Source organism: Spea bombifrons, chromosome 3 (assembly GCF_027358695.1).
Source record: "Spea bombifrons isolate aSpeBom1 chromosome 3, aSpeBom1.2.pri, whole genome shotgun sequence".
Lineage (NCBI taxonomy): Eukaryota > Metazoa > Chordata > Amphibia > Anura > Pelobatidae > Spea > Spea bombifrons.
In genome coordinates this window covers 56,389,130-56,412,658 of record NC_071089.1, presented here as the reverse complement: position 1 = coordinate 56,412,658, position 23,529 = coordinate 56,389,130, and the positions used below count along the sequence as shown (strand labels likewise).

The 23,529-nt window shown below is 37.9% G+C and overlaps 1 protein-coding gene across 1 annotated transcript in view; it reads right to left on the bottom strand.

Annotated features, from left to right (window-relative positions):
- TBC1D32 (TBC1 domain family member 32) overlaps positions 1 to 23,529 on the bottom strand; it is a 111,946-nt gene that overhangs the window by 30,135 nt on the left and 58,282 nt on the right. Inside the window, exons 24-28 of the mRNA XM_053461287.1 lie at positions 14,318 to 14,440; positions 11,802 to 11,910; positions 7,729 to 7,822; positions 6,931 to 7,053; positions 1,329 to 1,412 (exon numbers count right to left, since the gene is read on the bottom strand). Coding sequence (XP_053317262.1) covers positions 1,329 to 1,412; positions 6,931 to 7,053; positions 7,729 to 7,822; positions 11,802 to 11,910; positions 14,318 to 14,440 — 533 coding nt within the window. The remainder of the gene's footprint in view (positions 1 to 1,328; positions 1,413 to 6,930; positions 7,054 to 7,728; positions 7,823 to 11,801; positions 11,911 to 14,317; positions 14,441 to 23,529) is intronic.

Sequence of the window (23,529 nt, the reverse complement as noted above, 5' to 3'; positions counted from 1 at the left end):
CACAGCCAACATAATTTTATAGCTATCATGATGTGTCTGTAGTGTATGGCAAACGTAAAACCGCAAATTATCTAAACAAACTTTATGATGTTATCACTGTTTAAACATTATGCAGATGAAAATGGTTATGTATAAAATCAAATACTAATAGAAAACGGGTAATAAGGTGGGATACAAACTCAGAGGCAAAGTTCTTTTTATTTCTGTATACACTGTATTCAACTCTGCAACCGAACAGACTTAAACACAGTTCAATAGTAATCGTTAAAAAGCAAGAGCTGTGCCAAATAATGAGAAGGTCTTTCAAAAGTGTAGTGATCTGATAGACATCAACCCATTGAACTGTAAGTAGTTGACTAGGCGATGTGAAAATAATTTCTTTACATGGTCTGTTTGTGAAATAATGTTGTGAAAGGGTACAATCAGCTATAAGAGCCAAAGGGAAATATGATTATAAATGCAGTTCAGCGTCCCCCTACCCACCTACACCTTCTGGAATCATGCTTTGCTCTCTGTGTCAAATCGGCAGAGGAGATAATCCTCCAGAATCATGTGTTATAAGGTGTTTTAAAGGAACACTTGTTTCTTTTTTTTCTTCTTTAATGAAAGAGTAAATAAAAATTAGATTTAATTTTCAGAATTCCTAAAATACCATATGCAGCAGCACAGGTCAACTAGGCACAGAGTTGCAGATTTTAAGGGGCACAACAAATCTGCAACATTACTGGGACAGATTTTCCTTTTGGGTTGATTAAAGTGGGATTAAATAAGATCCCACTTACACTACTGAGCTCTGTGCCTAGCTGAGACAGCCTCTGTTGCACTCTTCCCTCGTACCCTTAATCCAAAGCATGACATCATGTCCAGTCACTCAGGGAAGGTCTTGAAGGTCCACTGACTGGCTCCTCTATTATTCCTGATCCTGAACTTGAACCATCAGCCAGAGTGACGGTATGCAGTTTCCAATGTCTGTGGGAACACCTGCTTATGCTGGCTGAATTGTTCTAGCACTGGATTTCACAGAGAATTTAAAAACACTTAAAGGTCCATATGATGGCGAGTAAAATTGTGCTTGGTGATATCATTTAACTAAAGGTTGAGTTTGTGGAGCGCCTATAAGCTGCAAATCATAGTCACAACGCATACTGTCCAGCAGCTTATATGTAATAGAGGACACTATCCTCAGCTCTACTTACTGTTGGTGAAATGCTTTTCCCACCAGCTAGAATTTCCAGCAAAGTGTGTCCTGTTGTGTTATACAACTGCAGTAGAAGGCAAATGGTTTACATAGAATAAGTGCAATTATAAGGGAAAAATATGTCTCTCACCTTTGAATTCAGAGCAGATGAAGACACGATTAGATGGAACTTCTGAAAGTAGCAGTACATATCTGTCTAACAGTTCTCCACAAACTGGAAGAGATTAAAGAAAATGTAAGTGCATGAGCATACATTCACCTGTTTTTTTCAAAATTACAAAACCTGGCATACATTCCAAGAGAAAACAGTACCCAAAAAAGAAAAAAAGGAAGCTTCCCTGTTTTACACCAACAACTAGAATGTCTTAGGGATCCTCATCTGAAGTATACCCTTAATGTAAAATATGTAGGTTAAAGTTACTTAAAGGTTCCCTTTTATTTTCTTAAGAAGAAAGAATGTATGTGTGAGCCAATAGAAAAGGGACAATGCACTTAAATCATAAAGTAGATTACAAATGATACCTTCAATGGCTAAACAAGAGGATTATTTACTACAAACTTTCAGGACACTTTGGTCTCTTCTACAGGCAAAGTTCTTTCTTCATGGAGAACTCTTACTTTTGTCGCTCAAACCATCATGTACACTCACCTTTCTATCATCAGTGATCGCTCTATCCGCCACCCTATATAGCATGACATTACATGTGGAGCTCTGCTAATCAGACCTCAGGTGCATGAGGGACTGTAGGAGGTCTGCCTGCAGTGATGTAACACTGGTGGACCAAGGTTGGCTGACAGAACTCTGTTGAACCATTGTCTTATTCAAACTTAAAACGTATTCGTTTTAGGTGGCAGGGAACATTTAAAAGATAAATACAATAACAGATATGGTTCTCTTTGTCCACCGTATGGGGACAAATTATGACCTACCTTAGGTGGAAGCACCTTTAAAGTAACCAGACTGGAAAATAATTAGGCAATATTATTTATTTATTAGTGTGTGTCTGTGTATAGGATGTATTGCACTATTGAATAATAAACATGCGTATGTCTATGCTGCCATTTGGATATCTAAGGCATTAGCCACTTTTACCCAAACCATGACAACATCACATCTATATGTTGCTTGGTATCTATGGATACATGGCACTGAGTAATGGAGTCAACGCGAGTGGCTGCTGACCTGACATATTTTGGGATTTTAGATGAACCTTTTGTATGGAGGATACTCACAGGTTACCTATTAATTAGCATCTGGTGCATGTACAACAACGCATTTTTAAAGGGACACTCCAGCCATCATACGCACTTTACGTATGTATATAATAGCTTAGTGGTCTGTTTACATTTTTGTGGCACCCTTTTTGCAAATACATGGAAGGATACTAAAGAACTTGACTGATAGGAGCGCGTTTATACAACAAATTGTCAACTTCTCTTAAAAGTGACTGCATATTGAAGTACTTTAATAAAATATGCATTCTTTGTTAATGATGCTGCCTGGCACACGAGAGAGCCCCTTTAATTGTGGACCTTTGAAGCAATTTTGGCACCATTTCTTGTATTTCGCTACATTATTCTCTTTTTCTTAGTTATTAACTAATAGAAGTGCAGCTACACAATTTTGTTTAAACTAATATGTATCCTAAATCATAAATTATACCAACACCATGGACTTTTAATAGTTCATTTGGTTTATACACAGAAGATTATGTTTTAGGTCTTGTTAACAATAAAAAAATGATTAGTATAAAAATGGAACTGTTCATATCTACAATGGAACAATATATCTTGACTGGCCTGGATGGAGCTGCAGTAGCCTACCCACGCCGTAGCACTGGGGTCTTTGTTAAACTGCAATGTCTTTTGTTTATTTGAAGAAAATATTGGAGGAAGGTAAAATATGACTACAATGAACTCCCACTTAGTAACTTTGAAGGTTTGATCTAAAAATACCTTTAAACAAAGAATTCCTTTAAGTCCTCCCAGCAGGTACACAAACATAACCGTTTTGAACAGAAGTTAATTTGATGTTTTAACATTAATGTATAGCTTGTTATTTTGTTAGAGAGCACTGCTTACATTTGGTGGATTCCACCAAACTGTTATTTTTGTTCTGATTTATGTTGGTACTTCCCCCTTGAATATACTGTGTATTTTAAAAGTCTATATAGATCAATTTTGTTCTTATTTTCAAAAAACTGTATAGTTTGAAGAAGTCACACTATTATATGCTTCATTATTTTATTCTACTTTTCTCAGTCAATGGGAATGCTTTCTGGGTATGTGTGCGCAGAGTGTCATCAGACCCTCTGGAGCTCTTGTACCAGCAATCGCTGGAGCTGGCAGGCAGTGAGCATTCAGCGTATGCACACTGGAAAGCAGGAGCAGCCAAGGAAATGGGAGACAGGGAAAAGGGACAAATGCATGGGGGGGGATTCCGGTAAATCACTCCATGGAGCTGCAAGGACTAAGGCAATAGTTGCTTTCATCTAAACCAGGACGACGCAGTATCTATATGCTGCGGAGAAACAAACTTCATATTTAGGACCACAATCTAATGAAAATTGCAGCATAAAATCTATTTCCATTAAAGTACAGTCATCATGTAGGTACAAGGGGAACTGTAATAGGGTTAGTTAGTGGTGTACCTACAGGACACAGCCTTTCCGTATAACTTCTGACCCCAGCCCTGGAGATATGTGCCAGACTGGGAGAAGTTTCTATCCTGCTCTCTTACAGACGTGCAGACATCATATACGCAGGAGTCCCTACATGCTGCTTTTGTCTTCCTACTTATTGTTATCAAGTGCTTCAAGAAATGGAACCATTTATATAAAAATGAAGCACGCTCAGAGAAATTACATTCTTACTGAAAAGAATGTAATATTTTTTTCTTCCAAACAAAAGTCCTGACTTTAATACGAACCGCATACTTAAACACAGAGGTCATATTTGTACAGTATTAGAAAAAAAAATTACAACTTGTTCTATAATTAAGAAGTTCTGTTTGACACCTAATTAATTCTTTTCCACATACTTTCACACTATGTATAAATTAATGCAGATCAAAATGTGTGTAATGAGCCGTGTATTTTTTCTAGCTACAAGCCACAAATAGAGTGTTTCACAAAAATCAGGTATGAAATCATTAGAATTTGTAGCGCTGGGCAAGAGGAAACTCCTACTCACTTTCCTCTGGCCTTAAAAATATAACCTGCCTCATGTTATAGTATATAAATACACTGTTTGTTTTTGCAAACTGTATGTTTGGGCTACTAAAATATATTATATATAAACTACAATATATTTTGCCATACAATTTGGATATTAGTTATAACAGAACTTCAAAGGCAGTCATTCCTGCTTCGATCATAACAGACTTTTTGCTGGAAGATTGCCAGCTGGTATAGCATCTGTTTCAATAAATATAATAGTCTGCAAACATGTTCATAAAGTATGCAGGGCTTGTTTTATATCCCTTAAGGTTAATGTTCTTTCAGATTACTCAAAGGGACGTTGAGATGCTGAGTAATACATTACACAAGAAAGGAAAGAAACATCACATTTGTCAGCAGGGACATGCATTCCACACCATGCAGTAGGGACGTGCGAAAGCAAATTTGCCTAGTCAGTTTATTATTGAAATAAAATAGGGAAATCAAACTGTTCTTTCGTCTTAAATAGGCCCTGAACACCAGTAAAATGTATGTATCAGTTGCATAAACAAGCTAGCTGAACTTCTCAAGAAATGGTATTGAGTATTAAGTGTAATTCCCTGTAAGATGTTACTACCATTTTTTCTAAGATTACTTTAATTTATTTGGTATTATATGTAAAGGTTAACGAATTATTACAGGGTTAAATGCTGGGTGTAACAATGTTTACTCCCTAAAACTTTCATGTCGTCATGAAAAAAGTGGCCCAAAAACCTGTCATGATGACATGGAACATGAAAAAAGTAGCAGTATGCGCTCCCGTGCATAACCCCCACCCAGAGCTTGGGAACCGCCATTTACCATTTCCATGTTGAAGTTGTTGCGCAATAAGACAACTTCCATTATGAATGGAGGCATCACGTTCTGTATGAACATGAAGCCCCACTCACGTAAACAGAACGATGCAAATTGGTCAGAGGCCAATTCGCAGCCACAGTAAAGAGAAAAATAAATAAATAAAAACAAGTAAAAAAATGTAGGTTAAAAAAGTGTGCCAACAAGATTAGCTGACGGCCACACTCAAAAACTGTCTGATCTGCAAAAACCTGCTGTCATGCCACCCCCCACACCTGCAAAAAAAACTAATGAAATGTATAACAAAATATATATATTGTTTAGTGTATTATCATTTAACCCTTTATTCTCTGTAAGCCTACCTTGTCCTTTTCTCTGTGCTGTTGTGCAATGAAATATAGTATGTAGTGTGCCCTGTAGATTTAAGAAAAAATATACAAAAAAAACTGCATATGAGGTATTTTGTAACCTGGAAATGCAGCTGAACACATTTGGTGGGTTTCTTTGTAGTAACGCGTAATCTGTGTAAACAATCGTAAAAAACATGGAAGGTTTAGAGAAAAAAAAGCAAAACAAATTAATGTTACAGCTCCCTTTGCGAGAGATTGGTCACATGATAAGTGTCCAAATGTTTCTTGTGAAATACCCTGGGTTGTCTTCTCTCCAAAATGATATACTTTTGTGGAGGTATTTTGAGCTGTGGATTGCTAAACAGTCCTAAATGAGACACAGGCTGCAAATAATAAAATTTGAAAATGTCAAACTCATAAAAAAGCTATGCTATGGGATATTTATGTAATCTAGAGATGCAGCTGCGCAAACAATCATAATAAACATGGAAAGTCTGGTGAAAAAAGTTACGGCTCCCTTTGCCAGGGATTGGTGACCAACTGGTCGCATGATGTGTCTAAATGCCCTGGATTGTCTTCTTGCTAAAAAAATATATACGTTTTGGGGGTATTCTGAGCTAGTGGCCTGCCTAACAGTCCCAAATGAGACATAAGCGTCACAAATTAAAATTTTTAAATTTCAAGTTTGCAAAAGGGAACCCCCTCAAGACCATGCCATACTAATACATCCAATAAAACATGGTCCAAGGACGTAATAGTATGTCCTACGGTTTCGGCACCGGGGATGTTTCTCCACTAGTACATGGGTGATCAGGCTGTCTTTAGACAGACTGAGGTCTTCCCTGTCAACAGGAGCCAGCTGCTGACTGATCTGGTGCAAGGAGGTGAGCGACAGTTACTTTGGAATACCTGGAAATGGCCTAACCCAAGTTCAGCATTCTCTGACACCAAAAGAACCAAGTTACAAGTAAAATGGCTCCCAGAGGGTCTATCCAGACCTTCCAGTGACCTGCAAAAGGGGGATCATGGTTGAGCACAGACTGAACTACAGTTGAATAACTGCACCATTAATTCCCATGGGATAACAAAGATTTCATCATACACGTGAAAATATGGAAACATTATATAAAGATGCGATAGCTTCAAAAATCCATGCAAATTACAAATCTATTTAATTACACTGTCACATAATTCATTGCAGTATATTAATTTCATGTTTTATTTAATACAATTATACATTATTATTAATAATGTTATTTTATAATACAACTTTCATAATTATTACTGAAGTTGGTGAGCTCACACTTTAACTCCCCTGCAAACTATCCCATATTGAATTGACTTCACTTCCTCAAACACAAATACTTACCAGCTCCACTTAAAGACTCAGGTTTAGTTTTCAGCGTCTTGCAAAACAGTTTTCTACACTTTTCCAACCAGCCATTTTTTGCATCTGCATTTTTTGACGATAGGAACTTGAAAAACTCATTGTCTAAGGGAAAAAGAAAATGGTAGACAATATTAAATAACTTGTTTTTGTTATTCACTATGGCTTTTAGAGATAAAAAAAACACTAGCAAACATGTTGAGTTCCTAGAAAAGAGAGAGATCAAGGGACAGAAAGATTTGGGTCCAAGTGACGGACGGACCCTCCCAACCTGGGACACTTGGGCGGTATGTATACATACACTGTATATAAAACAGTACAAACATGAAGTATAGATAAAATGCTACTTTTGAACCCAGTCATGTCCCACAAGTACAAAAAAAAACTTTAGGTCTCCCATTGTGAAGCTGCCAACTGAAGACTTTCAGTTTCTATATCAATTTGTTAGCAATACTGCCAGAATAACGTATACATCTTTCAAGCTGTAACCACTAGGGACTAATGGTCTCAAACAGATTTTATTTGAAAACCTTGATTTAATGTGAGATCCGACTTCAAGCTTTAATGATTTTGACAACAAGGTTATGAATGAGCATCTTCCTTTTTCTTTGTGGATCTTTGGTCCATAAAGAAAAACATATTGCATTTAAGCAGGAAACTTATAACTGTCAAAGTGTAGATGGGTTATACTTCTGACATAAAAAGGCCAAATATATTTAACGAATAGTGTGTACTTAATGCAATCAGGAAATGTAATATTTAAGCATTGTTTAACTTTACCTTGTGTAAGGCTGTCATTCGCTGGAATTTCTGGAACATAACATTTTGGCACAGGATAGGATGAACACATTGGCCAAGGATATGGATCATTACTCTAGGCAAAGAAACCACAAATGTAAGTATCATAACTCAGATTCATAGCAAGTCCCCCACCTTCTAAGCTGCAAACCTAACATATGCACTTGTCTAACATTTATCTTCCATAAATGTCAAAATTATTGCTCTTACATTAAAATCACACGGTTAATGCAATATTTTGCTGTGCTTAAAAAAGAATGCGTAATAGCCCTAAATCCTATAGCCTTGACAGATAGAATATTTGTAAAACGTAACTTCAGAAAGCAGTGTTTATCAATTGCCAGTTTGTCACTTTTACTATTAAAATGAATCTAACAGCTTTGGAAAGACACTTTATTTCTAGTTTTTCACATCAATCTTGCTTTTTTTTTTGGAGTCCAGAGCAATTTCCATCTAATCAGTAGCAGTGTGACAGCAAGCAGAGGAGTATAGCACTTAACAAAAGAGCCTGTCTAATGAATAGTGAAATGGGAGAAGATGTGGAATGAGCTCAATGGGCATTTCAGATTTTGCAAGACATAAAATAGAAGGTAAAATGTTATCATACAAATGGAAGGACTTTACACTTGCCAAAAATGCAAATATGATAAAATGCTGAGATCCAAACACTGTCATGAATTAAATTCCAGTGGTTTACTGAAATAGGGTATTAAGTGGAAACAGGTTTGTATAGATTGTTAAAAATAGTTTTTTGTGTACCTACTTTCCATTGTTTTTGGCACATACAGCTCTTTACTGGGCTACCGTGTGTTTAGTAGGACATTATAGTGCTGCACATAATAGTGAATTCCTAGCCCCGTAAATGTTTATCAGTAGTGGGAGTTTTTAACGTCAGAATTAAATAAACATACATCTCATATCCATCATGATTATGTGTTTGTATTTATGAATGCATGAATGTGGGGATGGATGTGTACTTGTGTGAGCATCGTTGTGTACTCCTGTGTGTGAGCATGGAAGTGTAATTGTGTTTGTATGATCATGGATGTCTATGTGTGTGTGTCAGCATGGATGTGTAATTGTGTGTGTCAGCATGGACGTGTAATTGTGTTTGTGTGTGAGCATTTATGTGTAAGTAGTTTCTAGTTATGCTCCTGTTAAGAATAAGTATGGTTACACAAATAAAAACACATCACCAAAAGCTTTACTAATCAAAGACTAAACAAGTGACTGTATGTATTTCCTTCCACTGAATTTGTCAAGCTCATGCTGGCATCCATCCGTAAACAGCAATTATACAAAAAAAACATTGCTGCATAGAGTGGCAAATGAATCACGTATACTGTCAAATAAAAACAATGTTCCAGCTCTTGTTTCCTGCAAATCCGATTCCTGTAACTGCGTAGGACTCCGCTGCCTAGCGTCTTTGTATTCTGCTGACCTGCTCTGTGTGCCGAACCTGGCTCTCCCCAATTACCTGCTCTGTGTACTGAACCTGGCACTCCCCAATAACCAGCTCTGTGTACTGAACCTGGCTATCCCCAAATTACCTGCTCTGTGTACTGAACCTGGCTCTCCCCAATAACCAGCTCTGTGTACTGAACCTGGCTATCCCAAATTACCTGCTCTATGTCTATCCCTAGACTACCAGCTTGGTGTACCTTCCTGTGTATCTGTCTCTACCTGAGCCTCCTCACTAATGGGATCATCGAAATCATCCTTTTTAGGGTTCAACCATTGGGTAGGTTCATACTGTTGTATGGGCTCCTGGATTTAGGCGTTGTAATGGAAGTAAAAGTCAAACCAAAAACAAATGTATCAAAACCGTATTCCCATCGCTCTGACAGTTATGAATTAAGTGGCTACCTTGTTCTTTAGTGAAGAGTCAATAGACTTTGTTGGTAAACAAAGTCAATGAATAAATATTTTGGTTCTTTCAAAGCTGATGTACTGCTGAACACAAACAAATCATCATGAACGTCCTGGCCAGCTAGGAATGGACATAGGGACACTGGCAATTGAACAATAGAGTGCCTCGGACATTTCTGTAGACAATATATCTGTGGGCTGGTATTACCTTTTGGTCAATCTTTTCTATTAAATACAGGCTATCACTGACCAGCACTTGGAAAAGCAAAGCTATGGGAATGCTATGCTCACCAGCGTTTGCTCACTGTCTATTGAGCTCATCCTTACACTCTAGTGTTAATTAGAGAAAAACTAAAACTCATGTCATTTTTTCAGCCCTCAAGGACAGGGTTGGACACCCTTGACATAGTATAATGAACTAAACATAGGAAGATGGTTCACCTAGTAAGATTAAAAGTTCTTTTTTTTAAGCATATTAGAAAATGAAATCAGTAGAGAGAGCTTCAGAAGTCTGACACATTTTATGCAACACAGCACTTAATCATATACTATGATTAAGTGCAGTGTTGTATGAAATGCATTAGATAGACATGTATAGGTTTGCAAAAAGTTGAGGCACATGAAAATGGAAGCAGTACAGACACAAGACTATACAGAAAAGGGATCCTATTCATCACCATGTAAATGGACTACAGGAGATAGACATTGTATCACTTAGTTGTATATATATAGGCACAGAAGGCGCGCTTATTTATGTTGAAAGCCACTGCTTTGGTACAAATATGAACAATGTTCATTTTCCACAGTGCCCAATGACTTAAAATTACTGGTTTAGTAAAAATTAAAAAAAAATTCAAATCAAATATGCATACGGTTATAATATATTGGCATTATAATATGTTAACTTAAACATGGCTAAGCCACAGTAGTCCAGTGGAAATAACTGTAAAGCCCACCCCCAAGCAAGTAATATAATATATTGTGTAATTTTAATAAGTCTAAAGCTAAAGTAAAGAGCTTTAGTCCAGACAGCAAATCCCTTTTTCTTTGCCTTTATGACAGCCCTAAATCCATGGAACAAAGATTGAAATCTAAAAATGAGTAGAACATTTCCTGTTCCAGTTCCTATCTCTTATCTTTTTTGTTTTGCTACATCTGGTAACCTGGCCTGGGTTACTAACTACGTTGCTGAGATTTTAGGGAAATATTTGACAACGATAAGCACTGACTACATATGCACTTGATAATTTAATGCCACCAAACTCTCCACTGTATCAACACAAGCAACGTAGAGAAAACAGAGGAAAATACTGCAACAACAAAACACGCACGAGACACTATTTTTAACCTAATCAAATTGTCACAGTTTCGCTTAGGTCTGGATCAAAAGGAAAGGGTAAATCTACAGCAGAATATCGACGAGGCGAAAGTGACTTTTCCAACCTTACAAATCAAAAGTTTTATGTTCTACATTCCGGATGATAGAGAGACAGCCCTAGGCTATGTGTTTTATGAAATAAACAAACAACAATGATAATATCATCAAGTTATACTGTCTAAGATATCCATCTGACATGGCATGTAGCATAACTAGTCCCAAAAACACTTGCATTTCTACTACCTGACTCCTACAGACTATCAAGACTATCTTTGTGGATGCTTATTCATATTCATATTCACTGCGTAGGTTTCTTGAGAATCGGTAAGCTGCATGATGTCAATTACAAACACATCTCTTGCGGATATCTTAATGTTTGAACTGGATTCTCTGTAAAGATATAGCTTTTTGAGGGGCAATCAACCCATACCCACTCTGACCTACTCAGGAAAGTATTCTGGCCCTAGGGCCACACTAGCACAAACCTCAATAGACTCTGTTCAAAGACGCAGAGTTCCTTTATGACATCATATCCTTTGGAAAACTGGAAACGTGGAGTGGGCAGCTGGGGGCACTGCCCTGGGTCAGGCCTTGATCAGCCCCTAACCTCATGTCCATTTTAAGAATGTTCTACTGATTTTGTTGTTTGCCTCTTTTATTTGGTGAAAGTCTGACCTTGCTTACGCAATAGATCTAAAAGGACTTTATGATGCAGGATGGCATATGAAATTACCCATTCTGATTTCATCGTGGACGCTCACCGTAGGTCTCTGCGTTTTATGGTTCCCACCGTAAAAGGAAATATTACCTGAATCAAAGATCTGGGAGGTAAAATGCGTTCACGTGGTCCTCCAATGACATTAATTCGAACCAGTACATGGTTCCTTTCAACCGACAGACTATCAATAATAACATTTCTATATATAACAGAAAAAAACACATCATATTAATAGATTGTACAAAAAAATCCAAATCAATAATATATGTACAAAGAGGAACCGAAACCTAAAATAATTTAATTTAGTAAGATTGCCATTACTAGAAAATAACAATTTAGTTGTTATAACTACAGACTCACCTGACTAGTAAAATACAAATTTAAAAACTCTCATTAAGTTATACAAAGTTCTTTTTTCCTTTCAAGATCAAGCATACAACATGGTATAAATCACTTCAGAATGCATCAGAGCAAACATTTATTTATAAACACTATAGCATGATAATTGGAACAGGAACATCATATGCCATATAAATGTATGGTGTATTATTTAACAACATTACATACTTATGCTTTTGGACATAATATGAGCTATAACACAATAGTAACTGAAGTGGCATTAAAAGAGAATTAAGTGACAAAATAATGTGAGATTTTAATGGGATTATTTCAGCTCATCTAACACCTAACAGCTGAAGAAAGAGCAAATGGATGCATTAGGACTTTAAGGCTTAGTCTCCGGTTAGCTCTTTTTTTTTTTTTTTTTTCTACACCTAAAGCGAGCGATAGGAAAAAGAAAAATCACTAACAAATTGGAAAAGAAAAACACGTTTATACTAGTCAGATAGAAAAGGACTGGTGGCGTCCGATAAACCACACAAATGGAGAAAGGTAAAACTATTTTAAAAAAAAAAAGGCAGGAAGAGATGGATTTGAGTTCCTTAACACTTTTCGCTGAGACCTCATTTTAACATTATCAGATTTTATTTTTCAATTTTAGGAACAGTTTGCAGTCTGCTCAAGAAAATGAGCTCAGTGGTTAGGTCAACAATAAACCAATATTTTTGATTGCATTATCCTATATATTTTAAGGAGATATCCATTTAGTTATGGAACCACTTCACTTTGTATCTACTTATCACTATATTCTTACTGTAATAGCATTTTTAAAAGCTTAAAATATTAAATCTGTATCAATCCATTTCTTTATCATGTTGTTAATAACTAGTTATTCCTGCCCAGAAAACTCTGGGCCTTCTATTCTACATCAAGGGCATTCTGGTTTAGTCAAAATGTATAAACTACCCTTGTGCATTCGTATTCATACAAACTTTATTTTTAATGAAAATTGCATGTTTCATGCATTTGTACGAATCAATGAAAAACTAGGGCGATCTCCGACGAAACTCACAAAATCAAATTGCAAAAGTGCCAAAGCTTTTTTGATTCGTTAGATTCATTTCCACATGTAGCCGCCATTACGAGCAATTTTGGTGCCATTGCAAGCTCTTTTGGCGCTCCTTGATGAGTTAAAGTGGGAGGGAGTGTGTGTGTGTACATAACTGTGACTGATAGGAAGAAGTAGCCAAAAAATGGGGGTGGTCTCATTGATGGTAATTGCTGTGATTGATGGGTCCAACAACCTCAGAGTTTTTGCTTACTTTTTTCACTCTGGCCAATCAGCATTACATATGTGCAGACTCCATTTTAGTTTGTCAGTAGCAGCAGTTACAGACTGATGGGAGTTGGAGTGTGAGACAGTGACAGTTTAGTAGATGCTGAGGTTAATGCTCTTTACTCACCTACCATACTGCAAGATAATGAATAGTTTATTAGTGCAGAAAATGCACTGTTGCGGTGGATCGGAGAAGCTGTAGTGACTGCTGTAGTGTATTACAGGGACTGCAGCAGACATTTTCCCCCTGTTCCTGAGTAGAGTTTAGTTGATTAAGACAGTTGCCCATTTATGCTACTAGCCAAACCTGTAATTTGTGGACAAGTAATTTTTTTATCTTTCTATCATATCATCTATTATCTTTCATTATAATGAATAATATTGGGGAAATTCAGTCCTGCTCCACAGGGCTTCGTGTGTCTATGATGTGCCAGTATTTGCCTGCCTAGGCCAACTTCTGCTGCTGCACCTCTTTGACTGTCTTTACTTTGGGGGAACCTTTTTCTTAAATTCTATAATGAATGGGAAGGCCAGAAGGTGTAAGGGCCCTCCTCCTTTTGGGAAGGCCCCTTGAACATCATTCTGAATCAAAAAAGACTGATTGGCCATGAAACAAAATACGTTGTTAGAAATCAAACGCAGCAAACTAAACAAAAATTTTGTCCAGAACAATTTTGCTCGCCATGCACATGCCTAGAATAAACATAACAAAGACAGTGCCACAAACATTAGCAAAGTTAAGTTCCATTCCAAATTCCTCTAATAATAATAATTCTACAACCTTCACACAAAACACATATTTGGTTCTACTTCTCTTGTAAGAGTCACTGTTATAACAGGGTTATACTGTTATACTGAACTTCTTACCGGTTCTTGTGCTAGATAGAATGCACGGCAGACCGCAGATTATAAGTAGAGTTGAAATACTTACTCTAAATCTGTAGAGGGTTCTAGAACATTTTCTTTCTGAGAATTTAAAAGCACCTCACATATGTTGTACTGTGACTCCAAAAGCAGCAATGTATCAAGATTACAGCATAGAACACTTAGTAACCTATGGGAAAAAACATACAGATATTATTAAGTAGCACATGTGGCAGTCATTAAAATTACCTGCCTTAAACTTGTTACTATCTTTCCCAATATACCACGGTGCTGATCCCCTCCTGCTCTTCCTTCTCCATCTCTTCCACATCTGTTACTATGGAGACAACTGATACAGTGGACACTGCTATTCTCTTCTGTACATGTGCTCACTTGGTCAGTATACAGGCAACTGAGTCAGTGGACATCCTGAGTTTCTCTTATACACATGTGCACTCAAATAGCAAGCAGTGGCTGGTGCAAAGAAAGGTCACGACAGAAGATACATCTCAGATTAAATTATACCCTTTGTCCCTCAATATCTCCATCACTCTCTCTCTCCTTGCTGCCACTCCTACTATCATACCTCTACTTGATTCCCTTGCTAGTATTCTCAATCACATTTGGCAGGAGTTAACAAGACCATCCAATCACAGTCTAGCAACTGCACTATGACTGGACCTTCACCTCAAACACCCAGCCAACATGACGGAAAATGTCTATGGGGAAAGCCCTTACATATGCATACAGACCTGAGAACTTGGTGGGTTTGAGGTAGAGTGAACTACTGCTTCTCTCAGAACAGCGGAGATGCATTTGGTCATATTCACATCTCAAATAGGTTCAAACCACTTCCTGCCTTTTACCCAACCACTGAAGTCTGTCTGGTGCAAAGCCTTCTCTCTGAACAAAGCCACAACCTTAAAAGAAGGAAGTTCCAGAACTCTTAGGTCCATTACTACTGCAACATGCCGTCATGTTGCACAAAAGGAGCCTATGCAACAAAGTATACTAGGCAAATCTAAACACAGGAACGTTGACAAGTTAAAATATTCAGGTAGCTTTTAGAAACTCATAAAACTGAATAGATTCCAAATCGTGTTTTCCCTACTGCTAAATTTAACACTTTTATACCAGCACTTAATTGCCATGTGAAACAAAAGCAGTTCCTGGCAAGTCATTAACATTAAAAAACTGGGAAAGATTAGTAAAAGGTTCTGGGTTTTTTTATGTAGTTAAACCAAGAAAGAATAAAATGACAGCTTTATAGGATTATATACTTAAAGTACTTAAAGCAGAGTTTCCTGTCTCAAACAGCCTAGCCAATGATGAAGGCATATTAAAGTACTTAGTAATATTTTCCAAAAATAATTCTTTAAGCAGGCAAAATCCTTTCTCATTAAACATTTACTTGGGGGGGGGGGGCATCTGTCAAGTGACACAAAACTTCTGTATCGTTGTATAGTGGTATATATATATATATATATATATATATATATATATTGTAAAATATGATTTAATCTTCATCTAAGTTACAGTACTAAACAAACACAATTTGTTTTAATTAATAATACACACATTACTGTATTGTTCTTGTCCATATTGAATACATCATTCAAACATTTACGGTGTGGGTTAGGAAAAGTATGTACACCCCTAGGCTAATCATTTCAACAAAAGCTAACTGGTGTCAGGAGTTAGCAAACCTGAAGTAAAATGAATGAAACAAGGTTGGAGGTGTGTTTAATTCCTACTTTGACATAAAAAACCCAAACATTTTGAGCTTGCTATTCTCAAGAAGCATCTGCTGATGTAACCATGTCTCACACAAAAGAAATCTCAGAAGATTGCATAAAAGGTTACAAAGTAATCTCAAAGATTTTACGTATTCATTAGAGATGCTGTGGAATGACCTCAAGAGAGGAGCATTCATACCAGACATCATAGGGATATGGCTAAGCTTAAGCTGCCACATACGGGAGAATGGAACAAACAATTATTGTTTGTTATTAGCTTAAGCACATGTTGTTTGTCTATACTTGTGACTTAGATGTAGATCAGATCACATTTCATGAACAATTAATGTAGAAAACTAGGTAATTCTTCTTGCCACTGTATATTCTCAAACTAGGAAACATTAAAATGACAAATCTTTTAAGGTGCTCAACACACTAAAAAGTACAATTAATGTCTAATCAGAAGAGCCCATTACATAAATTGTCGGAAAAGTATACTTTAAAGATTTTTATGTAATCTGCCAAAACCAACCAATAACAATCAGCAATGCAAAAACAGATGGGAAATAACATCACAGAGAGGAGGCAAAGATACCCTTTCCCAAGGTATAATTAATCATACAGGGTTTGGGAAACGAAACAGATCCACCATAAAACACACTTAATATCTTTTATAAATTATGTAATGAAAAAATATACAGAGTCCGAGATAAGAAATAGTCTTTAACTTATCTAGCCAAATATTAGTTAAAAATTAGAAAAATGAAAGCTATTAAAGCTAACTTTATAAACTAGACTTAACATTTTTACTGTTAAAAAGAGCTGATTACACATTCTCAGTTAATGCACACAAGCTGCTTAGCAATAAACATCCCTCTTTTCTTACAATCATGGTCATTTTTATAAAATTTGAGACTCAAAAGACTGATTTATGTATATATATATATATATATATATATATATATATATATATATATATATAAGCACTAAAGCACTCAAACACGCATGTGAACAGAACCAGGTTTAGCAAAATGCAAGTGCTAAAGCAGTCCGCAAGATAACACCGTGCATAGCTGAGAGAACATCGTAGAAATTTATGGATGACTGCTTCTTTAAAATAAAACTTGGGTTCCATCATATGAAACTATGTCAAACATCTCATTTCAATGACGAACACTGTAAACGACGAGGTAACCAGCTAGATGGGGTATTGCTTGAGTCTACATTCTGACACATAGTAAATTGAAATATATATTGGAATGTCTCTTTAGCCCTCGAGACTTTAAGCTATGCGAGCAGGGCCCTCTTTGTATAATGTATCAGTTTGTCTAGTTTTGTCATACCCTTTGAAACTATGTATTATAAGAAGCAATACATTCTTGGAGCTTTATAAATAAAAGGTAATAATGTTTTTGATGATATTAACCCCTTAAGGACAATGGGCGGTCCCTAAACCCATTGAAAACAATGCATGCTTTGTCATTAAAGGGGTTAATAATGAAATGGTATCCTTATGAAAATGAATATACAATATTCCATGCTCGCATGCCTCTTAATTCCCCTTTCTACGCCTTCAAATGCATGTACGACACATCAAAACCGAATGATTCAAAATAATAACACCGTAAAAAAAAAGATTTATCTACTTTGCTAAGTGTAAATGATTTAGCCACTTCTAAATCCTGCAGATTAGCTAACTGATAATTTGATAAATCAAAAACAGACAGAGTATGTGTGAGAAACATTCTATAGTGCATGAAGGTCATTTTTTCAATTGCTCATAATTCACAAATATGTTCTCTAGACAATGTTGTTAAAATCCTGTTTCGGCAAATATAGTTTATTTTCCCTGCCATAACAGAACATACAATAATCTCAACAGCACTATTAGAGAACTATATTAGAAAGATCCCATCTGTGAAAGCTAAAAGCCACAAAGCTGATCACAATTACAGATGGTTTCCTTGCATGCATCTTCTAAATGTAAATAGCATTTTTAAAGATGCAATTGCATTTGTATACAATTTAATAATCATTCTTGCAGCTGGTGAGTTAAGTTTAAAAAAGTGCTTGTGCATGTATGTGTGTATGTATGTATGTATGTGTGTATGAATGTGTGTATGAATGTGTGTATGTATGTGTGCATGTATGTGTGCATGTATATGTGTATGTGTATGCACATGACCCTAGAGATCCAGAGGATCCACAATTTTTCTTCCCAATATACTGACAAGTATTTCAAAGACTGTATGATGGTTGGTATTAACCTAACCTGCAATGAGTAGCTGTGATCAGCCTAGAAGGCAGGGGCAGGTAAGGGATCAGAGATCCCAGCAGGGTTTGGTCTTTTCAGTGTTTCTTACAGCGTCAGCATTGACCCCTGCCAGTAGTTAACTGGGCATTCACTGGCATTTAGCCAGGGTGCCGTCTTCTGCTCCAAAACATCAGACAACAGCCTGACTATTTGGGCCACATTCCCAGGGGCGTAACTAGACGCCTCAGGGCCCGGGTGCGAGAATCTGTTAAGGCCCCCCCACCCCCTCACCCCCCCCAAAAAAACATAATTTTTACCCAACAATTTTTTTTCAACAAATTCAATTTACATATTGAATCATATCTGTAAAAAAATCAAAGAAAAAGGGGCGCATGTACAAAGGGCATAATCCAGGAGTGTCCAAGTTTTTTCTGCAGTGGGCCACTTCATCAGAATTGTATACGTGCGCGGGCCGCACTCATTTTTCACTGTGACAAAAAATATGGCCTTTAATAAAATATGCAGATTAAAAAAAAGTAAAATGACACAAAACCTTTACTCTTCCTCTTACTGATTTCTGGGCCTAGAAAGTTTTACGACTACAAATTCAGGATTCCCTAGATTTATTCTAGGGATGAACTAAAATGAAAATTCTGGACCAAAACATTCAGGGTTCACTTAGCCAAAACAGAAAATGACCCCCACCTTTAAAAATAATAATAAAAACTCACATTTTTAATACAAGTAGGTAACACACAATTGGACAAAATTAGCAATATGACTTGGCTGTTAGCAATCACACTCCTATCATACCCAGGCAACCAGTAAATGCTGGTACCTAGGCATGATGGGACTGTGCTCGCTGTGATTGCTGTTAGCAATCACACTCCTATCATGCCAAGTCAGCCAGTACATGCTGGTACAGGGTGGCTGTAAGTGATGTGCAGACCCCATACTGCTGGCAGCATCACTACACAACCCCCTAGTACATGCAGCTAGCTAGGTTTCAGCATGTACTGGCTGACTTGGCATGATAGGAGTGTGATTGCTAACAGTAGTCACAGCCCCATCATGCCTAGGTTCCAGCACTTACACATCCATCCAGTAAATGCTGGAACCTAGGCATGATGGGACTGTGATTGCTGTTAGCAATAACACTCCTATCATGCCAAGTCAGCCAATACACGCTGGTACAGGGTGGCTGTAAGTGATGTGCAGACCCCATACTGCTGGCAGCCTCAATACACAAGGGGGGCAGCTAGCCAGGTTTCAGCATGTACTGGCTGACTTGGCATGATAGGAGTGTGATTGCTAACAGCAATCACAGTCCCATCATGCCTAGGTTCCAGCACTTACACATCCATCCAGTAAATGCTGGAACCTAGGCATTATGGGACTGTGATTGCTGTTAGCAATCACACTCCTATCATGCCAAGTCAGCCAGTACATGTTGGTACAGGGTGGCTGTAAGTGCAGACCCCATACTGCTGGCAGCATCACTACACAAGGGGGGCAGCTGGCCAGGTTTCAGCATGTACTGGCTGACTTGGCATGATAGGAGTGTGATTGCTAACAGCAATCACAGTCCCATCATGCCTAGGTTCCAGCACTTACACATCCATGCTATAACACACACACACACTCATTTATTCATATAATCATTCATTCACAGATTCATTCCCTCAATCACACACACTCATTCAAACACCCTCCCCACCCCCTTACCTGCACTGCAGCTCCTCGATGCCGCTTACAGACTTCAGCAGGGGGCGCGGCCTCCCTCTGCCTTCTCTGCTAAAGCACAGAGGAAGTAGGATGTCACGTGAACTCCGCTTCCTCTGTGCAGTCCAGAAGACCCTCCCACAAGTAAGTAGCAGGGCTTGAGGTGCGGCTCGCGTAAGATCGGTTGCCCTGGCTGCCGATCTTATGCGGGCCGCACCTCGAGGTCTCGCGGGCCGCATTTGGCCCGCGGGCCGCATGTTGGACGCCCCTGCCCGATTTCGGGCGGCCCCTTGGCTTGGGCCCCCCTGCCGCCGGGGCCCGGTCGCAGTCGCGACCCCTGCGACCCCGGTAGTTCCGCCACTGCACATTCCTTAGGACATACTACATCCTAAAGGTGTTAAAATGTTAAGGTTACATCATATTTCAAACACTGGCTTATCCCATTAAAATTGCAAATTGTGTGGTAAACATGACATATACTTTTTCCACACCAAAATAATTATAACATGATAACATTTTTCTTTACCTATTTGAATTAAAATGATGTCTATGGTAAATAGTCATCTGGAAAAAGTATGCCTTCTGGCAAATCTCTATATGTTATTGTTTTTTTTTTTCTATTTATTCTAGCAGGTCACATTACTGAATAAGCACAGTGAAATTAATTATTTCCCCTCCAGCTCAGGCAAATATGAAGCAGGCATCTCCTTTTCCATAAAATTAGTTGCAGGTGTAAGGACCTGATGAATGCTTCTAAACAAAACACGTTCTGTACTGAATTAAAAATCGTATTGATATAGCTGTAGCAAACAAATTTTAATGCAACGGCGCACTGAAGTAAAATAATGGGATGTTAGTATTGGACAGGAAACAAAATCTATTTTCACCCCAATCCCCTCCAACATTTCAAATGACCAAAGGAGGATACTCTAATTTTAGCTGGTAGAGCTGGACCAAGTGATCTTATTCTTGGGAGAAAAGTTTACTGTAAAAACATCCTGCTTGTATCTGGTTCCAAGCGAAACATACTACGTGTGCTATGAATATACAGAATTGTTCCCTAATAGAAAATTATTGGAAAGCGTCAACATCAACTGTAAAATATTTTTTTTATTTTTCAATAAGAAAAAGTTTAAATAGTTTAAAAAAACAACATGCAAAATATTTGTTTCTTCCAGTGCCCAAAAAAATGCAAAATATATGGGGCTACCAAGTTGAACCTGTATCTGGGATGGAAGAAATGCGTGTGAAAGACTGAACACACTTGATGCCATCCTAGAGGGCAGTTGTCATACTCACTGTCTGTCCGATGCTGCAGCAAGACGCCTCTGCAGCCTTCCTGTTTGTTCACTGACCCAGGATTCAACTGGCTTGCAATGCCCTTTGCAGCGTACCATCTCAGGGAGGCAACATAAAGAACAACCTAATAAGCAACTTTCTGTAGCCACCAGCTTACAAGCCCAGGAACAAAGTTTAGCTCTTCACACGACATCTCCGCCTGGCACTACCTTCTCAAAAAATTGGGCTCTTGTCTTATAGTCCCATTTGTCATCTTCCACGCCATCAATACAGTGACATTCTGGATGATTTTACTTGCAACACTAAAAATACACCCTGTGTTCCACGTCTCTCGGTTCAAACCATGGGTACCAAACAGGTTTCCCAGTCGATGCTCTTTTTCCGCCTCCTCTCTTACCATTTGGTGACCACCAGAAATATGTAGTACATGCCATCTTGGATTCCCGTGGTGGACAGATACAATACCTCATTGTCTGGGAGGGCTATGGTCATGCATGAGTGGTTATGCATCCAAGCAGCTACCAGACCAAAACATTTTTTTGTTTTTGTTTTCTTTTTAGTGGATTGTTTTTCGTCTCCTGCCCTTTCGTTTCAGACAAAATTCGGAAGGCTTTACCATTCCTTAACAAAAAAGGAGACAAGGACACAGAAGTGGTTTCCTAAGAAGGTTCACAAACATTGAGAGAAAGTGTGAGCGAGAGTGAATGACAGTATGTAAGAGAGTAAATGACAGTGAGAGAGAGCATGAGAAAGGGTAAGAGTGAGAAAACCAACAAAACACAAGTGGAAACTCAAAGCTCTCTGTTTCTTTTTCATTTATTTTGTTGGGGTCCCCTTCTCATTTTTGGACATTTGTACAAATTAATGAAATTGGCAAAATTTTTTAAAATTAAAATTTATACGAAAGTCTAGCAGCTACCATGCCAGCTGGACCACTCCTTGCATGTTGGATACCATGCTCTACTGTCCCACAGAACAGTTTTTATGTATTTTTTTTTTACCCATAACCACTAGTAGGACCAATTTCAGTAACTCTGCTTAGTGATCACATGCACATTTAATTTAGAATGGTCCCCAGTGTGCCTGCAGATGCATCTCGAAATATACAAGGTTTGGGCCTCTGAACCCTCATGTTCTGATCTATACCTGTGCTTACTCTTGCTGCGGCTAGCAATCTGCCAAGCAGGAATACCTAATTGTACAGAGATTTACCCATAAACAACTCAGTAGACTGTTTGCAAGCTCATACATATACATTTTAAATTCTGGCTTCATTGTTGCTTCGCATCAGGGGAAGTATCTCCCTCATCCTAACATCAACACAAGTAATCCTGACTAGGCAGACTACTACCGATGAGCACTAGAGTAGAGTTGCTAACTTGAAAGTGAAGTTTTTCATGACGTAAAAGGGGCAGACATTGGTTATAATGGTAATAGAAAAAGGCTCCAGGCACTCAAGGGTTCCACTCAGGTAGGTTTATTGAAGGAGAAGGACAACAACGTTTCAACCTCACGATGAGGTCTTTATCAAGTGCCTTTTTCTATTTTGATTTACTGGGGAGCTGGCCCTTCCTGGCACAACTAAGCACCTGAGTTCCTGTGGTGTGTGTGCAGATTCCTGATTCTGGTGATTGGTTATAATGGTGGCACAAGTGGTGCTATACTGCTTTTCGTTCCTATATTTAAAACAACAGAAATGACTGTCACGTTCCAAAAGGCGAAAGAACCAGAATTTTGTTTGCCATTTTATTGCTTGTATAACCTGTGTGGTGACAAGTAGAAGTACTGGTGGCAGTAGTAGTAGTACGGTAGCAACTAGCCAAGCACCACCGTTAGCCAAGATACCATGGGCTTTATTAAGTAACCTGTCTAAATCTTAATGACAGTGGTCAATCCAATTCATTAACCCAAATTAGAGATTGTGGATTATGGACTGTGAATTCAACAGAAAGCAACTACTAAGTGATTCAATAGGATGAGCAGAATGTTAGGGTGCCTTGCATGTACAATCTAGACCATAAAAACTGTGTGCAGAAACACAAGAATTCAAAGCTGAAAAAAATGTACCTGAGGAGAGTCAAAAACAGCATACTGACAATTTAACCTTTTCAATGTGACCTTTTCAATGAAAGAATCTCTGACTCCAAAGTCCCTGCACAATTGTACATTTTTTTTAAAATGGGCCCTTCTGCTTCCATTACAAAGACTTGTGGCATAATTTATTTTAAGCATCCATGATACAGGACTTTTGCAATAAAATCACCATGG